Source organism: Barbus barbus, assembly GCF_936440315.1.
Source record: "Barbus barbus genome assembly, chromosome: 42".
Lineage (NCBI taxonomy): Eukaryota > Metazoa > Chordata > Actinopteri > Cypriniformes > Cyprinidae > Barbus > Barbus barbus.
In genome coordinates this window covers 21,572,151-21,592,621 of record NC_136720.1, presented here as the reverse complement: position 1 = coordinate 21,592,621, position 20,471 = coordinate 21,572,151, and the positions used below count along the sequence as shown (strand labels likewise).

Here is a 20,471-nt window from a genome sequence, read left to right as displayed (position 1 = left end):
TTTAAACCAGACAGACAGTATTGAATCTGTGAGTTTGTGTTGCACGCTCACTGATTTTCTGCCCTATTAGACGACAGCATTGGGTTCAGCTTAGGAGGCCAGTGTGTGTGCGCAAGTGTGTGTGATTCCTGATGTGCATCACCTCCACCCTTGTATTTCCTGGTTAGGTATCAGATCAGTATTATCAGATCAGTGGGAACAATAGAACAGAACAGGATAATGTGTATGTGTGTGTGTGTGTGTCTCAAGTTTTATGTGCTTAAGGGATTGTCTGCTACCTTGACATAGACAAAGCAAATTTATCTTGTGGAAAAAAAGGATAGAAAGAGAATCAGGTAAGAGGTTGCGATAGCTGTATCCTCTCTAGTTTGTTAGCGGCAGAAACAAGAGGCTAGATTGGGCGGCTTGTGCGTGTCTCGGGCTCAAAGCTGTAGGAACGCTCAGATCCGACTCTGCCTGTGATGTGATTTGATCACATATCTTAATAGAGTTACCATGGAGCTTCATCTGTGTTCCCCCACAGTGCCCTTGCATGCGCTGTCTGTCTCTCTCTTGCTGTTTGCAGGTGCAGCTACAGAGAGAATATGCAGGCTTCCTGTGGTTTTTACCGGCGTGCGCTGTTACTCCATTCACAGTGCAAAAACACACAAATAAACACGCACACACATACAATCCACCAAATGAATGTTGCTCAATGAAAAATCACATTTTTATTTTGGAGCGAGAGGTTTTGATAACAGATGTTTGATAATAGGGGCTTTTAGGAAGAGGGTGAGATCTCAGCTGTGTTATTCTATGAGAGATTTGTGTGTTTTGAGGGCACAGGGTGCTGGGGTTCTGCAGATCAGTGTATTAGTGTTGCTTCATCAAATGCGGCGACCCAAAACTGACCCTTTTAATTCATCTCACATGTTTGTGGCGCAGCACACGGGTCACATTCATTCATCTTTCACTTTACAGCTAAAAGAAAATGAAAAGAAATGGTTTCACTGGCGTGGGCTTTTAACCTTCGGACTTGGGTAAATGGCAAAGACAAGCATGGTTTGATATTTTGTGATAAAATGTGCCACTTCCCTGCATGTGGGTGGTTGCTAAGGTTTTGAGAGTGGTTCGGGTGGTTGCCTAGGGTGTTTTTTAAAATTATTCTGAAAGTTTTGGTCTCTAGATATAGCTCAGGCACTTCCTTCATTGTAAGTCAATTTGGATTTCTTGCCCATTTTATTGTCTGCCAAGAAAAAAATCGTACATTTGATAATTTAGAGAAGCAATTTCCATCAATCAACTTTTTTTTTTTTTTTTTTTAATTACCATGGAGTTTCTCATTGTCCACGGCTCATTTCTCATTATCGTTTTTCAAACTTTAAGGCAAGGACCCCTAAATATAAACCCATTCGTAAATAAAGTGCTTTTTATAATAATATATTATATTTTTATTTAATTATATTATAAAAAAATAGTATTGATAAATATTTTAATAAATCTAAATTATATTTTATAGTATAAACATTATATACACACACACACACACACACACATTTATGCTTAAATATGTATTTATACTGTGTGACAAAATAGCATGATATTTTATTTTATTGTAAAATACAGTTTTAAAATTTATGTTATTATTTATTTATCAAAAATACTTTTGGGTTAATTTTATTTAATTTTATTTTTATTTATTATGTCTATTATTTTACGTAAGATTTGGTGAGCCCTAAAAAATACATTCTTCTTTTCTCTATCAAATTTTTCACAGAATCCCTAGCACCTTTCTGCATGGTATGAAAATGGTAGTGACACATGTAAATCCATGTTAAATGACAAACTACTGTGGTATTATAAAATCAGTGTACCATGATACAGTACTATTCTAGGAAGGAAGTTTGTACACACTATCTCGGTGGTTCCCAAACCTGCCCTGCACATTTTGAATGTCTCCCTAATCAGACACCCAATTTACTTCTTGTAGTCTCTACTAACGAGCTGATGAGGGGAATCAGGTGTGTTAGGTAAGGGAGACATAGGCCGTTTCTCAATACCAAGTTCGCAGAGTCTGGACTTCCGTCCTTTCGAGTTTGGACTTGCCAAGTTCGACTCGGAAGAACGAACTCTCGAGGATGGGAGGACGAACTGAATTCTGGGTTATGGCCCGTATCAAGTCCGCACAAGTCACCTCTCGATGCATCCTCGGTAAAAGGGGCGGATCAAGAACACATCCGGGGATTTGAACTGGACTTGGCTAGATGTGAACTTTAAATTGGAACAGTACTTGGGCAGCGACTGATGACAAGTCCACAAGAACACAAGTACAGACAAGTACGCATATTGAGAAACGGCCATAAAAAATGTGCAGGGCATGGGTTCCTCCAGGACAGGTTTGGAAACCACTGCGACTATCTTCCATTTTCCATAGTTCTGTTAGTACTGCATAGAGTAAGAACCGACAGTCATTTAAAATAAGAACTCGCTTGGCGTTAATTTTAGAGAATGAACAAGAGGCAGTAGGAAAGAGAAAAGTGGGATTTTGCAGTGATGAATTGGAGGGAGTGTGCAGTCAGAATGAGAAGATAATAATACGTGTAATTACCCATGGTCCTCTGGACCTGCCCTGGATAATATCTCAGAGAGAGTGCGAAAGCAATGCTAGAGCAAATGTTCTTTTACCGTGGATGTTCTTGTGCTATTTTGTGCAGCACTAGCTCCATCCCTCATCCCTCATGTGCCCCGAGTGTCCTCTCGTCTTCCTGGCCCTCACAGATCTGTCTGTTTCACGTCTGTCTCTTCTGTAGACTTGCTGTCAATAGGCTGATCATCACTTTCGTAACCATGGTAACTGCAAATGGATGCTCCAAAACGGCTATAGTTAAGGGAGTATGACACCTTGGCTTCAGTAATTACCCATGATCCTCTCTTGCATTACAAAAAACTTCAATTAACAGGTGGGCATAGAGTGTGATTGTGTTTGATGACATTTCAGTGATTTACAGAACAACCCTCCAAACTTTCATCTAGCTTTGTGTGTGTGTAGCTCTATGACTCAGGGCTTTTTACTGAAATTACAGGCTTCTGCAACCCACTGGTCGTCATATGAGTCACGACCTTAGGGAGATGCAGACACACACACACACACACACACACACAAATCTCTGATCACACCTCGTCAATCGCACCCACTCACTTGTATTTGTGCCAGCAGCCGTAGATGAGTGTCAGATATGAATCACACACCATTATAAAGTTTTTCACTGTTAGTATGCACAACAATGAAAACTTATTTGAAGCGTGGGGCTGATCGATACACATGCGCACACACAAACTCATTTCTCAAACCTAGAGGGATTCCTACCTAGATAGCACTTTTAAGGCATCATAGGTGCACTCCTGAAGTGAAGTCTGTCTCAGACGTTAAAATATCTTTAAGATACCTTGTTTTGGCCATGGCGGAACAAGATAAAGAGATAAAAGCTATGTTTTCAATGTAAATCTCAGATTTGATCTTAATCAGCAACAAGGAACAAGCAACAGGACCTTTTTAGATTCTTTACTGGACTGGGCATCTCCGCCCACAGTGAAATCTCATTGGTCTTATCTTGCTCCTTTTGACTGTACTTTAAACATTAAATATCAGATATTTCCTTTGGAGAGAAAGTAATCCCAGAATGTACTGTATAGTGCACCAAGATGGCTGACAAATTGAGACAAATTTTGCTATATATATATATATATATATATATATATATATATATATATATATATATATATATATATATATATATATTATATATTTATTTATATTTATTTATTTATTTTTTTTATAAGGAAATGCATACTTTTATTAAAAAGTGACAGTAATAACATTTGTAAACATGAAAAATTATTGGAAAAAAAATTCAGATAAAAATTGAAATTCAAAATACAGTTAATCCAGGGTTGTTGTGCTTGTTTGTATAGGGATGCACAATTTTTGAAACTTTTATAAACAGATTTGAGTTAAGAAAAATATATACGCTTTATATATTTTACATTACAATTGTAAAATTACAATACTAATATTTATGTCTCTTAAATTCTTTATTTTTATGTCAAAACATCAAACTTTTACTAAAGAACAGTGTTGTGCATATATGTATTTAAGTAAAGTCACATTGCAGTTTCAGTTTTATTCTGATTAATCGTGCAGCCATTATGAATAATCTTATGAAAGATTTCTATTTCAAATGAATGTTATTCTTTTGAACTTATTCATCAAAGAATCCTGAAACAAAGTATCAGTTTCCACAAAAATATTAAGCAGCAGCTGATTAAGATTGATAATAATTATAAGAAATATTTCTTATATCACCAAAACAGCATAATATTTTTCAAATGTAATAATATTTTACTACTGTTTTTTTAATCAAATAAATGCAACCTTGGTGAGCATAAGTGACATTCAGAAACATTTAAAAAATCTTAACTTTCAAATGGTATATTTATTTCCAAAATAGTTATAATAGTCCAGTCAAATTTCAGAATTGACTGTTGTTGTTCAACATTTACATGTATGCTATGCATTTTAAATTTTCTTCGTATAGTGTATATATAGCTAAGCGACATGCCATAGTCAGACTTTTGGAATCAACTGTGATTGTGTCACTCGTAATGTTTGAATATCGTTATTTTGTGTGGTGTGGACTTTTTGTTTGGAAACAACACCAAGTCTCTCCTGTGCAGACATTATTAGCAAAATATTTTTAATTTTGCTTAGTTTTTAACAAGAACGTATTTATTAGAATTAAATAAAGAATTAAATTAAATAATGAAGGTTTTCTGATTTAAGCTTTGAAAATAACAATAAATAAACTATATATCAACTGCTGCATTCCCCCCCCCCCAGAAAGATGCAGTGTTAACCCTAACATTTTATTTTATTTATAAGATTTAATATTTGTAGATGGTCTAAAAGTTGTCTGGGAGTTGTAAAAATTCTGAAAATCTTTTAGAGCTTATGATTTGTTTAAAAAATAAAACATATTACACATTAATGAATACATTTGTATATATAAAATTATTGAATATACAAGTGTCATGTTTGTGATTTTTTTTCATGCATTCTATAGCTTCTGACCTTTAAATCAAAATATACTCATCATTTTATGACATCAATTACTGCTTTATTTAATCAGAAACACAGTCTAAATGTTACTTATGTAGGCTATTTTACTTTTAATTTAATTAGAAGTAGGCCAACAGCGCCCCCTACAGATTAAAACTCCTTATCGTATGGGCATTAGGACCCAGGGAAGGCTGCCGCTGCTGCCACTGCACATGCTATTACTGTTTACTCTATCACACACCGAACACGTCATTCTGTACAAGATTAAATGCAGCGATCTAAGACATATCGGCATCATTTTTCATATCGGGCCAATGCCGATATTTACATTCAAAGCCATTATCGGCCGATTCCGATATCAGTCAGATAATATTGTGCATCCCTAGTCTAAATCAATCTGACAAATTAGATTACACCAGAAAAAGTCTTTCTTAAGGGTTAGACTGAGTAGAAATCAATCCTTTAGATGTTTACCACAGTTTTAAGAAGGCAGTAGTAAGGCATGCCGTAACCAGCATGACAGTGCACTAGGTTTGGGATCAGAGCTCCAGTCTCATATTTCTATGCACTCACTGTGATTAAATCAAGAAATGATATGCTATAGTTTCTCGGGGAGCATGAAATACAGTGTGCAGAAAGGCTTTCTCGTTAAACACTTTATGGCTCGTTCTCTTTAGCTATGAACAGATGGATGTCATATCCACTGCCATTACTAAAGGAAGGGTGATACATTATTTCGGACAGTTAGATCAATAAAGCATCTCACTGCTACAGCTGCAAGGTTTCCTAGCAACAAGCGTGCAGGGTGCTTTGATCTGATCCGAACATTCCAAAAACATTTTTTTGTAGATATCAGAACAATTAATTAATTTCAACTACCGATACATGTTCACAAATGTCTAGATGTTGATGTAGATGTGGTTGAAATGTTGCACACATACATCGAAGCTGTTGATGCTTCCAACAGATCATTTATTTTTGCAGTGCAGGCTATTGATCGCTGCAGGCAAAGAAACCAATTGCAACGATTAATTGTCAGAAGTTAATAAATTATGGGCTCAGTGTGCCTTTGTGTGTGTGTATTAGTTTCGGGGTTCGGTTGATGAATTGTTAGGTTAGACAACTTAAAGGAATAGTTCACCCAATAATTAAAAAAACTTTGCTGAACATTTACTCACCCTCAGGCTATCCAAGATATAGAGGAGTTTGTTTCTTCATTGGAACAGATTTAAATTTAGCATTGTATCACTTACTCACCAATGGATCCTCTGCAGTGAATATGTGCCGTCAGAATGAGAGTCCAAAGAGCTGATAAAAAGTAATCCGGTCGATCAAATAACATCTTTTGAAGCAAAATGCTGCATGTTTGTAAGAAACAAATCCATCATTAAAACATTTTTAACTTCAAACTGTTGCTTAAAATAAGAGTCCTCTATCTATAATATTGTTTTATCCAGTGAAAGTCATGTTGTCTGAAGCAGGAGAGATCAGGCACTGTTTACAAGCAAAAACAGTTCTTTACAGTTTTTACTAGAGGAACCATTATTATGGACTCATATTTTGGTTAAAAAATTTCTTACAAACTTTTTGCTTCAAGGCATTAACTGACGGACTGTAGTCATGTGGAATACTTGTGGATTATTGTGATGTTTTTATCAGCTGTTTGGACTATTCTGTCAGCACCCATTCACTGCAGAGCATCCATTGGTGAGCAAATGATGAAATGCTGAATTTCTGTAAATCTGTTCCTATGAAGAAAACTAATCGAGATGGCCTGAGGGTGAGGTAATTTTCATTTTTTGGTGAAATTTTCCTTTAAATCGTCTCCAGATTTAAATCGTCTCCGTTTCCTGCAGGTTATGTTGTTTTAAATTAGATCTTCCCTGGGTTTATTTGTTTATTTGGCATCTAGTGTGAGAATTCAGCACCACACAGTATGTGTAATAGTTTTTACTACGTATTCCATCCTAGGCTGTAATTGCTGCTGTGGCAACAGCACTATTGAATTTATGATGGGTGTGCATGTGTGTCTTTGGGCTGATGTAAACGTTCATCTAATCTTCTAGCGTGTGTATGTGTGCTTGTACACATTCACATGATCATTGACTCTAAATCTTCACAGCTCCTGCGTCAGCATAACCTCTGCACAGAAGGACTCTGATTAAACTATATATCCAATATTTACTACCTGTCATGTGATTATGCGATCCCAGGCGCAGCTACAGTATCTCATTTTCTTTACAGGAAGTGCATGCATTCCTGGGGGAAATCGAATGTGCACCAACCCATTCACTAATTCACATGATCTTCTGTCAGGAAAATTAACCTCTTAATTAGTTTCAGGTTTTGGTTGATGAATTGTTGGGTTAGATGACTTAAATGGTCTCAGGTCTCAAGATGTAGCTTCTGTACCTGCAGGTTGTGTTGTTTTAAATGAGATCTTCCCTGGGTTCATTTGTCTGTTTGGCATCTAGTGTGAGAATTTGGCACCACACATTATGTGTAATAATTTTTACTACATATTCCAACCTAGACTGTAATTGCACACTTGTAGCAATACATACAGAGGCTGAAATGTTTACTACAGAATACTACACTGCGTACAGAAGATAATAATACTATATTGTACATAAATATATGTGTGTGTGTGTATATATATACACACACACACATCACACAAAACACACATGCAACAAATTATATATATATATAACAAATGTTATTTTCCATAAAACATACAATTGATTGAATTGATCATACAAATGATTTGCAAATTGTTTTGATGCCAATTTGTTCAATTTGATGAGCAGAGTTATATATTATGTCTATTGTAGAAAAAAAAAAAAATGTATAACATGATTTTGCCATTCAAAGTAATAAACTTACTCATTTATCTTTTCCATAATTTTTCAATTAAAATCGAAATAAATGAAAATAAAATGTTTCAGTCAATCATTTACACTAGGAAAGTAAACTTTAGAAAATTCTAGGATGGAGATTTGAGTTTTATATTTTTTATGTAACATTTATTTTAGTAAAATTGTTGATGAAAAAGATAAATGACAATTTATTAAAACTTTTTTTTTTTTTTTTTTTTACAAATATTAGCCAGTATAGTGTATACTGCACAGTATGCAATATGAAGTATGCAAAAATTCTGTTCCAAATCTCTATCGTAGAATTTTCTAGGTAAAGTTTTTTTTATTTTTTTATTGTTGATGACATTACATTTTAGTACTAGTATGACAATGAAAAGTATAAACACTTTTCTTTTTTTTAATGAACAGAATCTCTGATATTATCTGGATCAAATATTGGCCAAATTAGGCTATAGCAATCATTTTAAAAAAGTGCTTACAAATATAATGTACAGTCGTAGCGTATACTACACATTGGCTTTCCCATTTCCTCTCTTCTGTCTACTTAATGAGAAAAACTTCAAGTAAATTGTTTCTGTCAGGTTCAGCTGCTGATCTGTTAATCTGAGTGGGGGTCAGATAGAAAAGAGGAAGTGGTTTGGAGCTGTGCTGAGATTATCTCAGCAAGTGCAGCTAATCTAGTACGGATTGTAACTTTTATTTTTAACATGAGAAGCGGAGCATTATCTTTCTGTCTGGTTGTGTGAGACTTTGGATCCATGTCCAAACCAATCCTTGGGCTTATAGTTTGACACACGCCCACACATACACACACTCGGGGAGAGAGACGCATACTGTAATCACGTTCAGCGGTATTTTCAGGGCGATATGCAGCTGTTGGTTTTATGGAGGCAGTGCCTTTAAAACACTCACAGGATGCTGTGCACAAACAACCTCTGCTTCATTCAAAGTTGTGTGTTTGCACCTCTCTTTTAATGGGATATCGGACAGCTCTAAACAAGAGATTGAGGCTTAGGCAATCAATTGCACTGGATTTCTGCTCTTGCTTTAATTTCCTTTGGCAGTGGGAGTGATTCCTTTAACATCAAACGGAATGGCGATTCGTTGTAGAAAAACACTTACAAATACTTAAAGCAGAAAATAATTTAAACGAGCCATTGTAATCTCCAGTGGTGATTTGCAAAATAATGTAGTCCTTGGAGAATGAGCACTGTTTTTCTGCCCTCTGTTTCTCATTTCTAAGGCTTTTTATGTTCTCTTGAGTAGTTGCTAGTTGATTACATCATCAGTCTCTCCATGTACCCTTCTTAAGAGTGCTGTAACAAAACGGATTTGGACTGAAGGGTCAGACAAAGGGAAGCGTCTAAGATACATGAATAACCAAATTCACCATTTGTTGCAACATTTATTGACATCAGGTTAATGAGTGACTGGGAGTGTGCTGAAATGGAAATATTTTGCAGTAGAGAGGAAGTCATTATTCACCTGTATCTTAAATCGAGATTTTACTGCATATAATGATTATACTACTGAAAATGACACTTGTTAGCACATTTCCACATTGGGTTCTTTGAAGAAGCATTTTTTTAGGAAATTGTTGAATTGTAAATTTTTCGTTTTGTTTTGTTTATTCATGTCTGGTTTATTGCAGTTAGTCTAATATTCAATTTTTTGTGTTTTTATGAAGTCGACTGTGTGCAGAATAGCATACTAACACTGTTAGTACAGGTACAGTATGTACATATTCTGTATGCATGCAATATATATAAAGAACAACTCGTATTTGAAATAGAAATCATTATAAATGGCTTTATTGTCACTCTTATTCAATTTAATGCATCTCTGCTGAATTAAATTATTAATTTCTCATTTTCAAAAAACTTGCTGACCCCAAACCTTTTGTAGATTATTAGGAGGACGACCAATATCATTTGGGACTTTGCTCCATATAATTTCAATGAAAGCCCATACAGATGGTTCCCTTTTTCAATTACATATCTCTCAGCTGAGCTTTTCACTTCAGCTTGATGTTTTAACATGATTTTTTTTATGCATAGTGTAATTAACATTCATTGAGGCCATGTTAATCGTAACTGAATCCTGTCCTCTTTAAACCAGCTCTCATTGTCTGTCTGTTTCTCTCTCCAGTTTAGGCAGTAATAAGTGGATGTTGTGTGTATAATTTGTCAACTGTTCCCTAGAGGAGAGCTTAGCGGCGCAGAAAACCCTCCAGCGAGGATGTGCGACGTTTGCGCAAGCATGAGTCATTGACTGACAATCACAGCTGCTCCGTTACCTCCCGTATGAGCACTTGTCGATGCATATTGACATACAGTTTCCTCAGCAGCAGCCTAACTCACACATACATACGCAAATAGCACCAGGAAACTCCATAGCATTATTTCCGCACAATTTAGCCTTGCTGACAAAATTCCAGTCATTCGGCAAAAGCCGGGCCGCTGCCCTCGTTTTAGAAGCACAAATTGAAGCACATTTACAAACACAAACTCATTTTTCTTCTGGCTTGTTTGCTGCCCTCTCTCTCTCATAGAAGTTACATCACAAACGCAGCTGGGGTTTCAATCTGCCGCTGCAGAATACAGAAATGATATGCCCGGTGTTTTATATACGTGTCTGTGTGTTTGCTCGTGGTCTTGCTGGTTTGGCTATATCTAGTTTGATTACGATTCGGCGAGCCTGTCGCAACACGCCTGCCATGCGCACAGGCACTAAAAAACACACATGCTTGATTACATCTGACGGGTAGAGGCTCTCACATATCATATAAATCTACCTTGTGTCATTCTCTCACCTGTGGCCTGAAATTAATGTCATTTATGGAGTGAGTGCTTGCGTGTGTGTGTGTGTGTGTGTGCGTGTGGACGCGTGTGAGTGAGTGTGCATACATGTGTGTTGGCGACTTCATTCACATTTTCTCTTCACCGTTCTTTCATCACGACTTGCTCTCCCGCTACGTGCCATGCTCCCTGTCGTCTCACACCCCCCTTCTTCCCTGGCTTCCTGTCTCCATCTCTATTTCCATTTTCATTAAATTTGAGATGTGTCATTTTCATGACTGTTTCATTTATGGTACATATATATATATATATATATACACATACACACCTACATACCTACTATATATATATATATATATATATATATATATATATATATATATATATATATATATATATATATATATGTACACACATACACATATACACACACATATATATATACACACACATACATACACCAGTGTTTCCTCTAGGATTTTTTCCAGATTTTGTGGTGGCAGGTCTATTTCCCGTGGACCACGCCCCCTCCCACCCAAGAATCACGTGCATTTAAACTCAGAATTGAACATTTGAAGTACATAGTAAGTAATAGAATTAGAACAAATAAATAAATGACAAGCAATTGCACAAACAAAAACAATAACAAGATACAAATGAAATTAACAATACTTATTTATTTATTTTTTAAATAATTTTTTTCAGTTAGGTCTAACTATAATATATAGGTAACATGTAGGAATAATCCATTCAGCTGTAAAATAACACTGAATAGTCTTCACTGTATAAATAGACAGTAATGACAGACAGCAGCAGGTCTATTTAGGCTGTCTCTTTAAGACCTCATGCACGGCTCTTATATACTGTTACACAGGGTTCTACAGCGCTTATGCTCCTAATTGCAACAATTTAGGAGCACCTACTGATCAATAATCAAAAATTTGCTTTCCTAAAACAAGGTGATATTTGACTCCTTAAAGTGATTTATATGGGCTTTTTTTTAACCCTTGTAATGGCATTTTTTTAAAAGTATGTCAAATTAAAAAAAAATATTTAATAAGCTTTTTAAAATTTCTAAATAAAACAATATAATAAGTAGAAAGACAACAAGTTACCAATCATCAGACATGTTCACAATCACAAGTCTCTGAGGTCCAAGTCCAAGTCACGTCTCAAGTCTTTGTTCTATTTATTAGCAACAGTTCTTTCAGCTAGTTATTGAGGTTAAATCCGTTTTGAAAAACTGATTTCATGATATGATTTTCTCAACAAAAAAATTAATAAAAAACTTGAAATGAAAAGGTGTCCATTTATTAATTGTCAGATAAAATGTTGCACATTTCAAAACTGAAATATGTCAAACAACAAAATTAATTTTAAAACAAACCCCAATTAATCAAACTAATTACACAAATGAAATAAATCTCATATAAACAAACTAAGGCTTTGTCTATATATAAACACACACATGTGTTTTTAATTTTTAAATGTTTAAAAAATATATTTTTATTTAGTTTAACTTGTTGTACTAAAATAACTCAAACTGAAATAAAACACTAAATAGACACATTAAAAAATAAACTAATAAATATTACAAAAACAACCAAATTACTAAACCTTTAAATAATATTAAAATGGACAATATAAAACAAAAACTAATTCAAAATATTAATAAAAGCTATAATAGCATTTCAAAGATAATAAAATAACACTGTTTTACAATATAAAATATGTTTTATGTCAGCAAATACAATATACACAAAACTGCTTAATTTAAATGTATTTTATCAAATATTTAATCAAAATTATCTTGGAGATGTGCATTATTCATTATCAAGACACAAAAAAACTACATAAAACAAAGTATAATATATAAATAATATAATAAAATATCAAAATAAAAACTAATTCAAAATACTAAATCTCAGCTAAAACTAAAATAACTAAATTTTACAGTAAAAACAGTGTGATTTATAGGACACCAAATAAAATGTACACAAAATTGTTAAATTTAAAGGTGCCATAGAATGGAAAACTGTATTTACCTTGGCATAGTTGAATAATAACAGTTCTGTACATGGAAATGACATACATAGAGCCTCAAACACCATTGTTTCCTCCTTCTTATGTACATCTCATGAATGCAAAAGACCACTGAAAAATAGGCTAATCAGAACATAACACCGACTGTGACGTTACATTCGGGATCACTAATAGTTACATCCCCAACATTTGCATAAACCCGCCCATGTTCTAGGCCAGCCGCCAGCCGAACCATCAGAAGTTCTGCAGGTATTGTGAAGAAACAACCGAGGACAACGGCGAAAATAGCAGATCATGGAAATAAATGTCATGTTCCAGGCTGTGCAGAGGATGTGAAGTGCAGGGATGGATTGGTGTCTGTATTCAGAAAGGCACAGAAAGAAAATAACTCGTTCTAATTAAATAACGCGAGCCACTGAAAGGACATGGTTAGCTCCTTGCAAGCGGTAGCCTGTTACATTACAGTACATAAGATTTCACTTACCACATAAACAGAGTAAGGAGAGATGACTGAGGATGATGGTGAATGATTTACAGATCCTGAACACCACTGACAAGCATCTGATCTTGTAAAATGTGTGGTAAGTACTGCTGCTCCATATTATAAACTGAGTACGAGCGATCGTGAATCTCGAAAGTGAAAGTGAAACTAAAAAGCAATCGTGCATTCGAAAGTAGTTTCAATGCCCCGCATATTAATAGCAGCTCTCCGATGCCCACATTTTATTTACAGTATAATTACCCAACGATATAACTGCGCGAGAAAGTATCGAAATATATATTTTCCCTGTGTTTCCTTCCAGAGCTATCTGTAAGGAGAAATCCTAGGGTTGTAAATGGACATGTAAAACCATTTCTGGCGACTTTTTGCCCTTACCTAAGCCACATACCTTCTATGTAGATATCAGAGAACAATTTAAAATATTGTATCAATGCATTCTATGGCACCTTTAAATACATAAGTGTATGAATATAAATACTAAGTTTACACTATATTGTGTGCATTATTCAAATGTGTGCATTATTCATTATTAAGGTTATACATTTAGGAACTGACTGTAGGTGAAAATCTTCTGTTAATCGGGCACAATTACTGGTCAACACTGGTAATCTCACAAAATTGGCCATATTGGTTTATCAGGACCCCTACCTTTAAGAATCAAACTAGACCTGACCTGAACCATATCTAGAGACCTAAATATCAAAGTCTTTGAGGTGGCGGGTGCTTTTTGACTGCATAGCAACCATCTAGAACAGCCTACCAGCACCCTAGCAACCACCCAGAACTCATCAAATGTACAGCCATTTATTTCACCTCTGTTTTATATATATATTGCGTGTGTGTGACTTGGTAACAGGAAGCCTCTGTGGCCACATGTCCAGTCATGCTGAAGAGTGTGTTCAGCAGCATAGCAACAGTGTGAGATTGCCTAAGCAAATATTCCCTAATTCTTTCCTCAGTGTTTTAAAAGCTTTTATGTGTGCTGGCAGATGGCAGATGAGATGGAGATTTTTGCAGGGACCTCATCAGCAAATGGGTGTTCTCAAATCTCAGGCCACCCCTCTACACACACACACACACACACACACTGCGGCTCATTACTTAATTCTGCTGAACTCTGAGATCTGATGGACATGTTTTAGTTTAAATGAAAAAGTAAAGGTCAGTAACCTTATACTGAGCTCATTCTCAATAAGCACAGTATTAAAGCTCCAGGTATTAGCCATGTGAGCTCTGTCAGAGACTGTATAAGGGAAGAAGTTGGACAGCTTGTAGAATAATGAATGGGAGAAATCACAGTGGTCAATAAAATTCAGTCCCACCTTTATGTTAAAAAGGCAGATCACCTTGTTAACTTGAATTTTTTATTATAATGATCAGGTGCAAACAGGTTTGGGGTTTTGAACTGTGGCCATGTTGTAATATATTACATGTACCATGGCCATGTTGTTATACATGTAAATATGTTTTTTCCCCTGAATACAAAACTGTCCTGGACCAGCCTGACAAATACAGTTTTAGTGAGATTTGAGCTAAAGAAGCTACATATATGATCTTATTGTTGTCAGATTTTAATGCTGAATTGAAATGTTACTGAAGAAAATTCTTGACAAACAGTTTTTTCCTCATTCAAATATAGAGCTTTATTTATATGTTCATTACCTAGAAAATAGCTAAAATGTGTTACAAAGATGGTCGCTGAGTAAACTGATTCGACTGACTCGTTACAGTGCTTGCAATGCAGCTCTTGCACTTCTGGTTATTAAATTAATTCAAGCATTTCAAATATGATCATCATGTCAGATTTCATAAAGTCTGCATGAAATGAAAATTCACTCACCTATTTTCTATATGCATGTTATTGATCTTATTGTGCTCAATTTATCACACTAAAAAAAATACACAGAAATTTCTAGTAAATTTCATAAATAATTATAAAAAGGCAGTAACACACCTAAGTTATAAAATTCATAACAATTATGCAGAAATCTTCAAAAAATCATTTTTTTACAGTATATATTTTTTATTTTAAGTTTGAACCATATATTTTTCTTTTACAGTAACCCGTTTCACTCAGATGTACGTGATAATGCAGAAAAAAAGATCTGTTGCAACATTAATATCAAGTGGTAGTAAATTTCTGTTGAACTTCAGTTGAAAAAAAAAATGCAATAATTATGCAAGTAATCATTATTCAGTACACTCGTTCCAGGTTTAGGCCTCCTGAAGTAACCTGAGGTTAAGTTCCTTGCTCAAGGGCACTGTCAATAACCGAACTTACAGAAAACTTTAACACCACTCTGCTGATACCTTGCAAGCACTGGTGTTTCCTTCGGGAAATGCAAATCTAGTTCGTAAATATGTGTATTTGTAGAGTCACTGTTGAATAGTGTATGAGAGCAGAGAGGACAACAGAAAGCTTTTAGCACCCGTGTGTAGATGCTGATGCCTGTAAACTACTTAATCACACTCAGTGCTTCAGAGACTGACTGGACAGTGAGCCACTTTCATTTATGTTAGTGAGTATGTGCTGTAGCCATAATTCATCTCCTGCTAAATGACAGCATGTGCAGCACTCCATCGTTAAACATGCCATCATCTGACATATACATGATGTATGAATAAATGCACACTCATGCACATATACTTGGAAATGTTCTACAGTTTCATTATGCAGCCTGGAATTATAAATCATGTTTGTTCACTTAGGCCAGAGGAGAACCAGTCTTCATGCTGAGCCTGGTTTCTCCCAAGGTTTTTTTCTCTATATTTTCTCCACACCTGATGGAGTTTGGGATCCTTGCCAGCATCTCTGTTTGGCTTGCTTAGTTGGGGTTTAAAAGACACATAATATTCAGCAATATTGTTGTTTTGACTGCAATGACTATTGCATGAGAACAAAATTTGAACTGACGCGAACTGAGCTGAATACCGACGCTATTGTCTTCTTTAGAGCTGCATTATAGCCAAAAACAATTTTCTTTCATAACCAACTAATTTTGTAAAATTGTTACTATAATTGAACTGAATCAACATAGAATTAACTTAAGCTGAATAAGGACACTACTGTCTTCTGTAGAGCTACTTACAGCTGAATCCCATTTGTTTCATAATTGACAGGTTTTGCAACATTCAATGAATCAGTTCAATGTTGATTCAGTTCAGTTCAATCACATGTCGATGTTGCATAATTTGTCAGTTCTGAACAAATTAACACTGAAATGAACTGAATGAATGACAATGTCTTCTCTACAGATGTTTATAACTGAATCAAGTTTGTTTCACAATTGATGAATTTCGCAACACTCAGCAAGTCTGTTCATTGTTGATTCAATTCAGTTATAACATGCTGATGTTGCAAAATGTCAATTAGGAACTAATCAGAATGGCTGAATTGAATTTGTTTCATAGTTGATGAATTTTACAACATCAACACATTATTAAACTGAACTGATTCAACACTGAACTGACTCGGGCAGGATAATGACATTATTGTCTTCTGGAGAGATGCTTATAGCTTAGTTGAACTTGTTTCGTAATTGATTAATTGTACACAGTTATTGAACTCAACCAACACTGAACTGACTTATAAAATAATGACACTATTCTTTTTTTTAGTGCTGCTTTACAGCAGAACTTTTTATTACAGCTGATTTGAAACACCCGTAATTCAAATCTGTATTGTATGAAATGCTAAATAAATTAAGGTGACTTGACTTCACTATGAAAACACTGGGGTCCAGAAGTCTCGGACCAGTGAAAATACTAAAAACAGTACTTTTTTTCTGCATTTGTCTAAATTGTTTATAAAATTACTGTTAAAGTTTTGGATAGTCACCTCATATTCTAAAACACAGTATAGTACATAATTACATGATATTTAAAAGATTACCATAGTATTAACATGGTCCAAAAAACATGACAACACTAATATTTCATTTTTTGGCTGTATCAGTTGCTTCCGTTCTGCTGTATGCATAAGCCAGTAGCATCCAACTACACTGTCAGTATTTCCCAGCTCTTCTATCATAAATGAAGCCATAAACCCTCTTTGCTCTCTCTCTTTTAAAGGGGTGCGTTCTCAGAGGTGGTCCTGGCAGAGGAGAGGTCCACGGGAAAGATGTTCGCTGTGAAGTGCATCCCTAAAAAAGCGCTGAAGGGGAAGGAGAGCAGCATCGAGAATGAGATTGCCGTTCTACGCAAGTGAGTTCCATTTCCCGTACCACACCTGTACCCATGGCAACAGCATCACTCCTCTCTTCCACACTTATTCTCTCAGTTTGCCAGTTGATAGGAGCTTGTTTGCCTGAGGTTTGACCTCCAGTTATCTTGGTAACTCTGGTGCCTTCGTCCAATTACAGCAGGGAAGCTCCCGCAGATGTTCTCTCTCTGTGAAGCCGATTTTAGTCCAATCACATACTGCCTTTCCATTTTAAAGGTTTGGCTTCAGCAGGGTTTTTTTTTTATTACAAATTTATAGTGTTAGGGGGAAGTCGTGGCCTAATGGTTTAGAGATTCGGACTCGTAATCCAAAGGTTGCGGGTTCGAGTCTCAGGCCGGCAGGGATTGTAGGTGGGGGGAGTGAATGTCCAGCGCTCTCTCCACCCTCAATATCACTTGAGCAAAGCACTGAACCCCCAACGGCTCCCTGGGAGCAGCATAAATGGCTGCCCACTGCTCCGGGTGTGTGTTCACTGCTGTGTGTGTGCACTTTGGATGGGATAAATGCAGAGCACGAATTCCGAGTATGGGTCACCACACATGGCCGTATGTCACGTCACTTTTACTTTCACTTTTCACTTTAACTTAGATGTCTCTGCGTTTAATATTCTCTTTATTTCTTAATTTTATCACTACACAACTGTTAATTTGCCCACTCTAGCTCAAAGAAAGCAAAGCAAACCAACCTCTCACATACAAGCAACAAGCTTAAGACATTTCTCAGGTATTTTCCCACCTTCGGTGCAAATGAAAGCAGGTGTGTTCGGTGTGTGTGACATATGGTGAGTTACAGCTGTTTCCCCTGAGACTCATCAGGAAAGGCTGCCTCTGATTCTGACATGGGCTTCTGTTGTCACAGCGATCATACCCTGGAGATCGGACACACAATTCTTTCCTTCAAGTCTTGGTCTCCCTCATCTCATATCATAGCAACCAAATGATTGACAGCTTGTCTGCCATCTCCTGGGTGATGCCATAGGCCTGTAATTAGATAGAGCGAGCGCACACACCAGCCAACGAACGAGAGTGTGTTCGTTTCTTCATTGTCTGTTTGTCTTGCCTGCATATGTGGAAGATATTTCCTTCACATCTACAAATGAGATAATGATTTGCCCTCATAGGTTAGAGTTTAATCTTCGCAATACCCACAGAGAATCGCTAACATACACTCCCAGCATGCCTCAGAGTCATGCTGCCTGGCTGACTAATATTATGTTTAAATACTTAAGTCAATTCAATTCATCCAGACATGGGACTCGCTAACCCAGAGGGAAATTTTATTGCTCAAAGGCTGCTCTTTCATAGCTCATGAGACATAATTGAGTTCTAATCAGGCATGATGTGAAGTTTCCAGTCAGAAATGTTTTAGTCCGCACTAGAAGTGAAAATGCTGCATAAGGCAATAATCTCAGTCAGTCAAGAAATATTAGGATTATGGACCAATGAGATTTCAAGATGGGCGGGGCTAGTCAGCACAGCATCAATAGTCATTGGTCAGGACAAAAAATAAGGTTTACATGGAAGAGATAGCTGTTATTACTTGTTTTGTTTAAATATTAGCTTTGTCTCAGAAGTTTAAAAAATTTCTTAGGAGATACAAGAACTGAAACAAAAGAGATAATTTTCATACATGAAAAAGAAGTACACTTTAGCATACTTTTATTGAGAGAAATTAAATAATATACTTTACAATGTATTTATGTGCAGACTCAATGTAATGTTTTCAGGAACTTAATTGCATGTTAATTGCAATTAAAAGAAAATTGTTTAAAAAATTACATTAATTGCAATTTGCTGAATTTTAGAGTACGTTTTGACCCACTTGAGTAGCACGTACAGTATATACAGTTCATCTTCATATGAAGAGTTCATTTGCAAAAACAGATAACTCCGTTTTTAACAATTCTCAAAAATCATGTTTTTTCATTGTGCATTCCAATTAATCTCAATCCAACTGCAGTTTTTTTTTTTTTTTTTGACTAGGTTAAAAAACAACAACAACAAAAAAAAGCTAACTAACATCATAAAACAATAAAAACATGATAACATGATTTTTCAACATTTAAAAAAAATGGAGTTATCTGTTTTTGCAAATAAACTCTTCATATGTAAACCTCTATTTGCTCTCCATTTAATCTAAATTCTGTCTTGGAGAAGCAATTGAGACATTAAAGGTATAGTTTGTCCAAAAATGACAGATTTGGAACAAGTGGAGTAAATGATGACAGAATTTTCATTTTTGGGTGAACTTTGCCTTTAAAACTAGATCTCATTTGTGTATTTTCTTTAATGAGAACGAGTCTCACTTCACATCAGATAATGTGAATGCTGAAGTGAATCACTTATTACTTAAAAGCACCTGGCACAAAAGAAAGCGAGACACAGCTTTCAGCAGTAAATAGCTAGTCATTCTACCTTTTTATTGTTAAATGATTTCTTTTTATTGGCACGCAGCAGTGTTTTTTGTGAAATAATGGAAAAAGAGAGTGTTTTTTTTTTTCTCGTTCTGCTTTCACCCCTTTTCCTTAGTGTTTTTTCTCCTTGAATCAAAAGAGAAGATGGTTTCAGAGGCAGCGAATGAGTCGTGCTACAGCTTCTGCCCACTCACTGCTGAAGGAGAAAGAGACAGAGAGAAACAGACAGAGGGAAGCAGCAGCGAACGCATGAAAGAGGGATATTAAGACAGTGAATAGCTTTGTAATCCTCCAGCAGACGGGTTTTCCATCATCAGTTTTGAAAAATCAATACGTCAAAGGGCGAATCGACCTACAGGTTTTGTTTAAGAAGAAAAAGCAGAGCATGTCTTTGTTTATTCATTTGTTTTCAAAGCTAAGGTTTTAATATGCTGCATCAGAGGTGACTCCCAGTTCATTGAATCGTGAATCGATATGAAACCACTCGACGAAAACACTAAATGAATCACTTGCTCTCAG

At 35.7% G+C, this 20,471-nt stretch overlaps 1 protein-coding gene across 1 annotated transcript in view; it reads left to right on the top strand.

Annotated features, from left to right (window-relative positions):
• Positions 1–20,471, top strand: part of LOC306861264 (calcium/calmodulin-dependent protein kinase type 1D-like) — a gene marked incomplete at both ends in the record, with an annotated part of 54,617 nt that overhangs the window by 16,450 nt on the left and 17,696 nt on the right. The window contains one exon of the mRNA XM_079403447.1: positions 17,389–17,520. Coding sequence (XP_079259573.1) covers positions 17,389–17,520 — 132 coding nt within the window. The remainder of the gene's footprint in view (positions 1–17,388; positions 17,521–20,471) is intronic.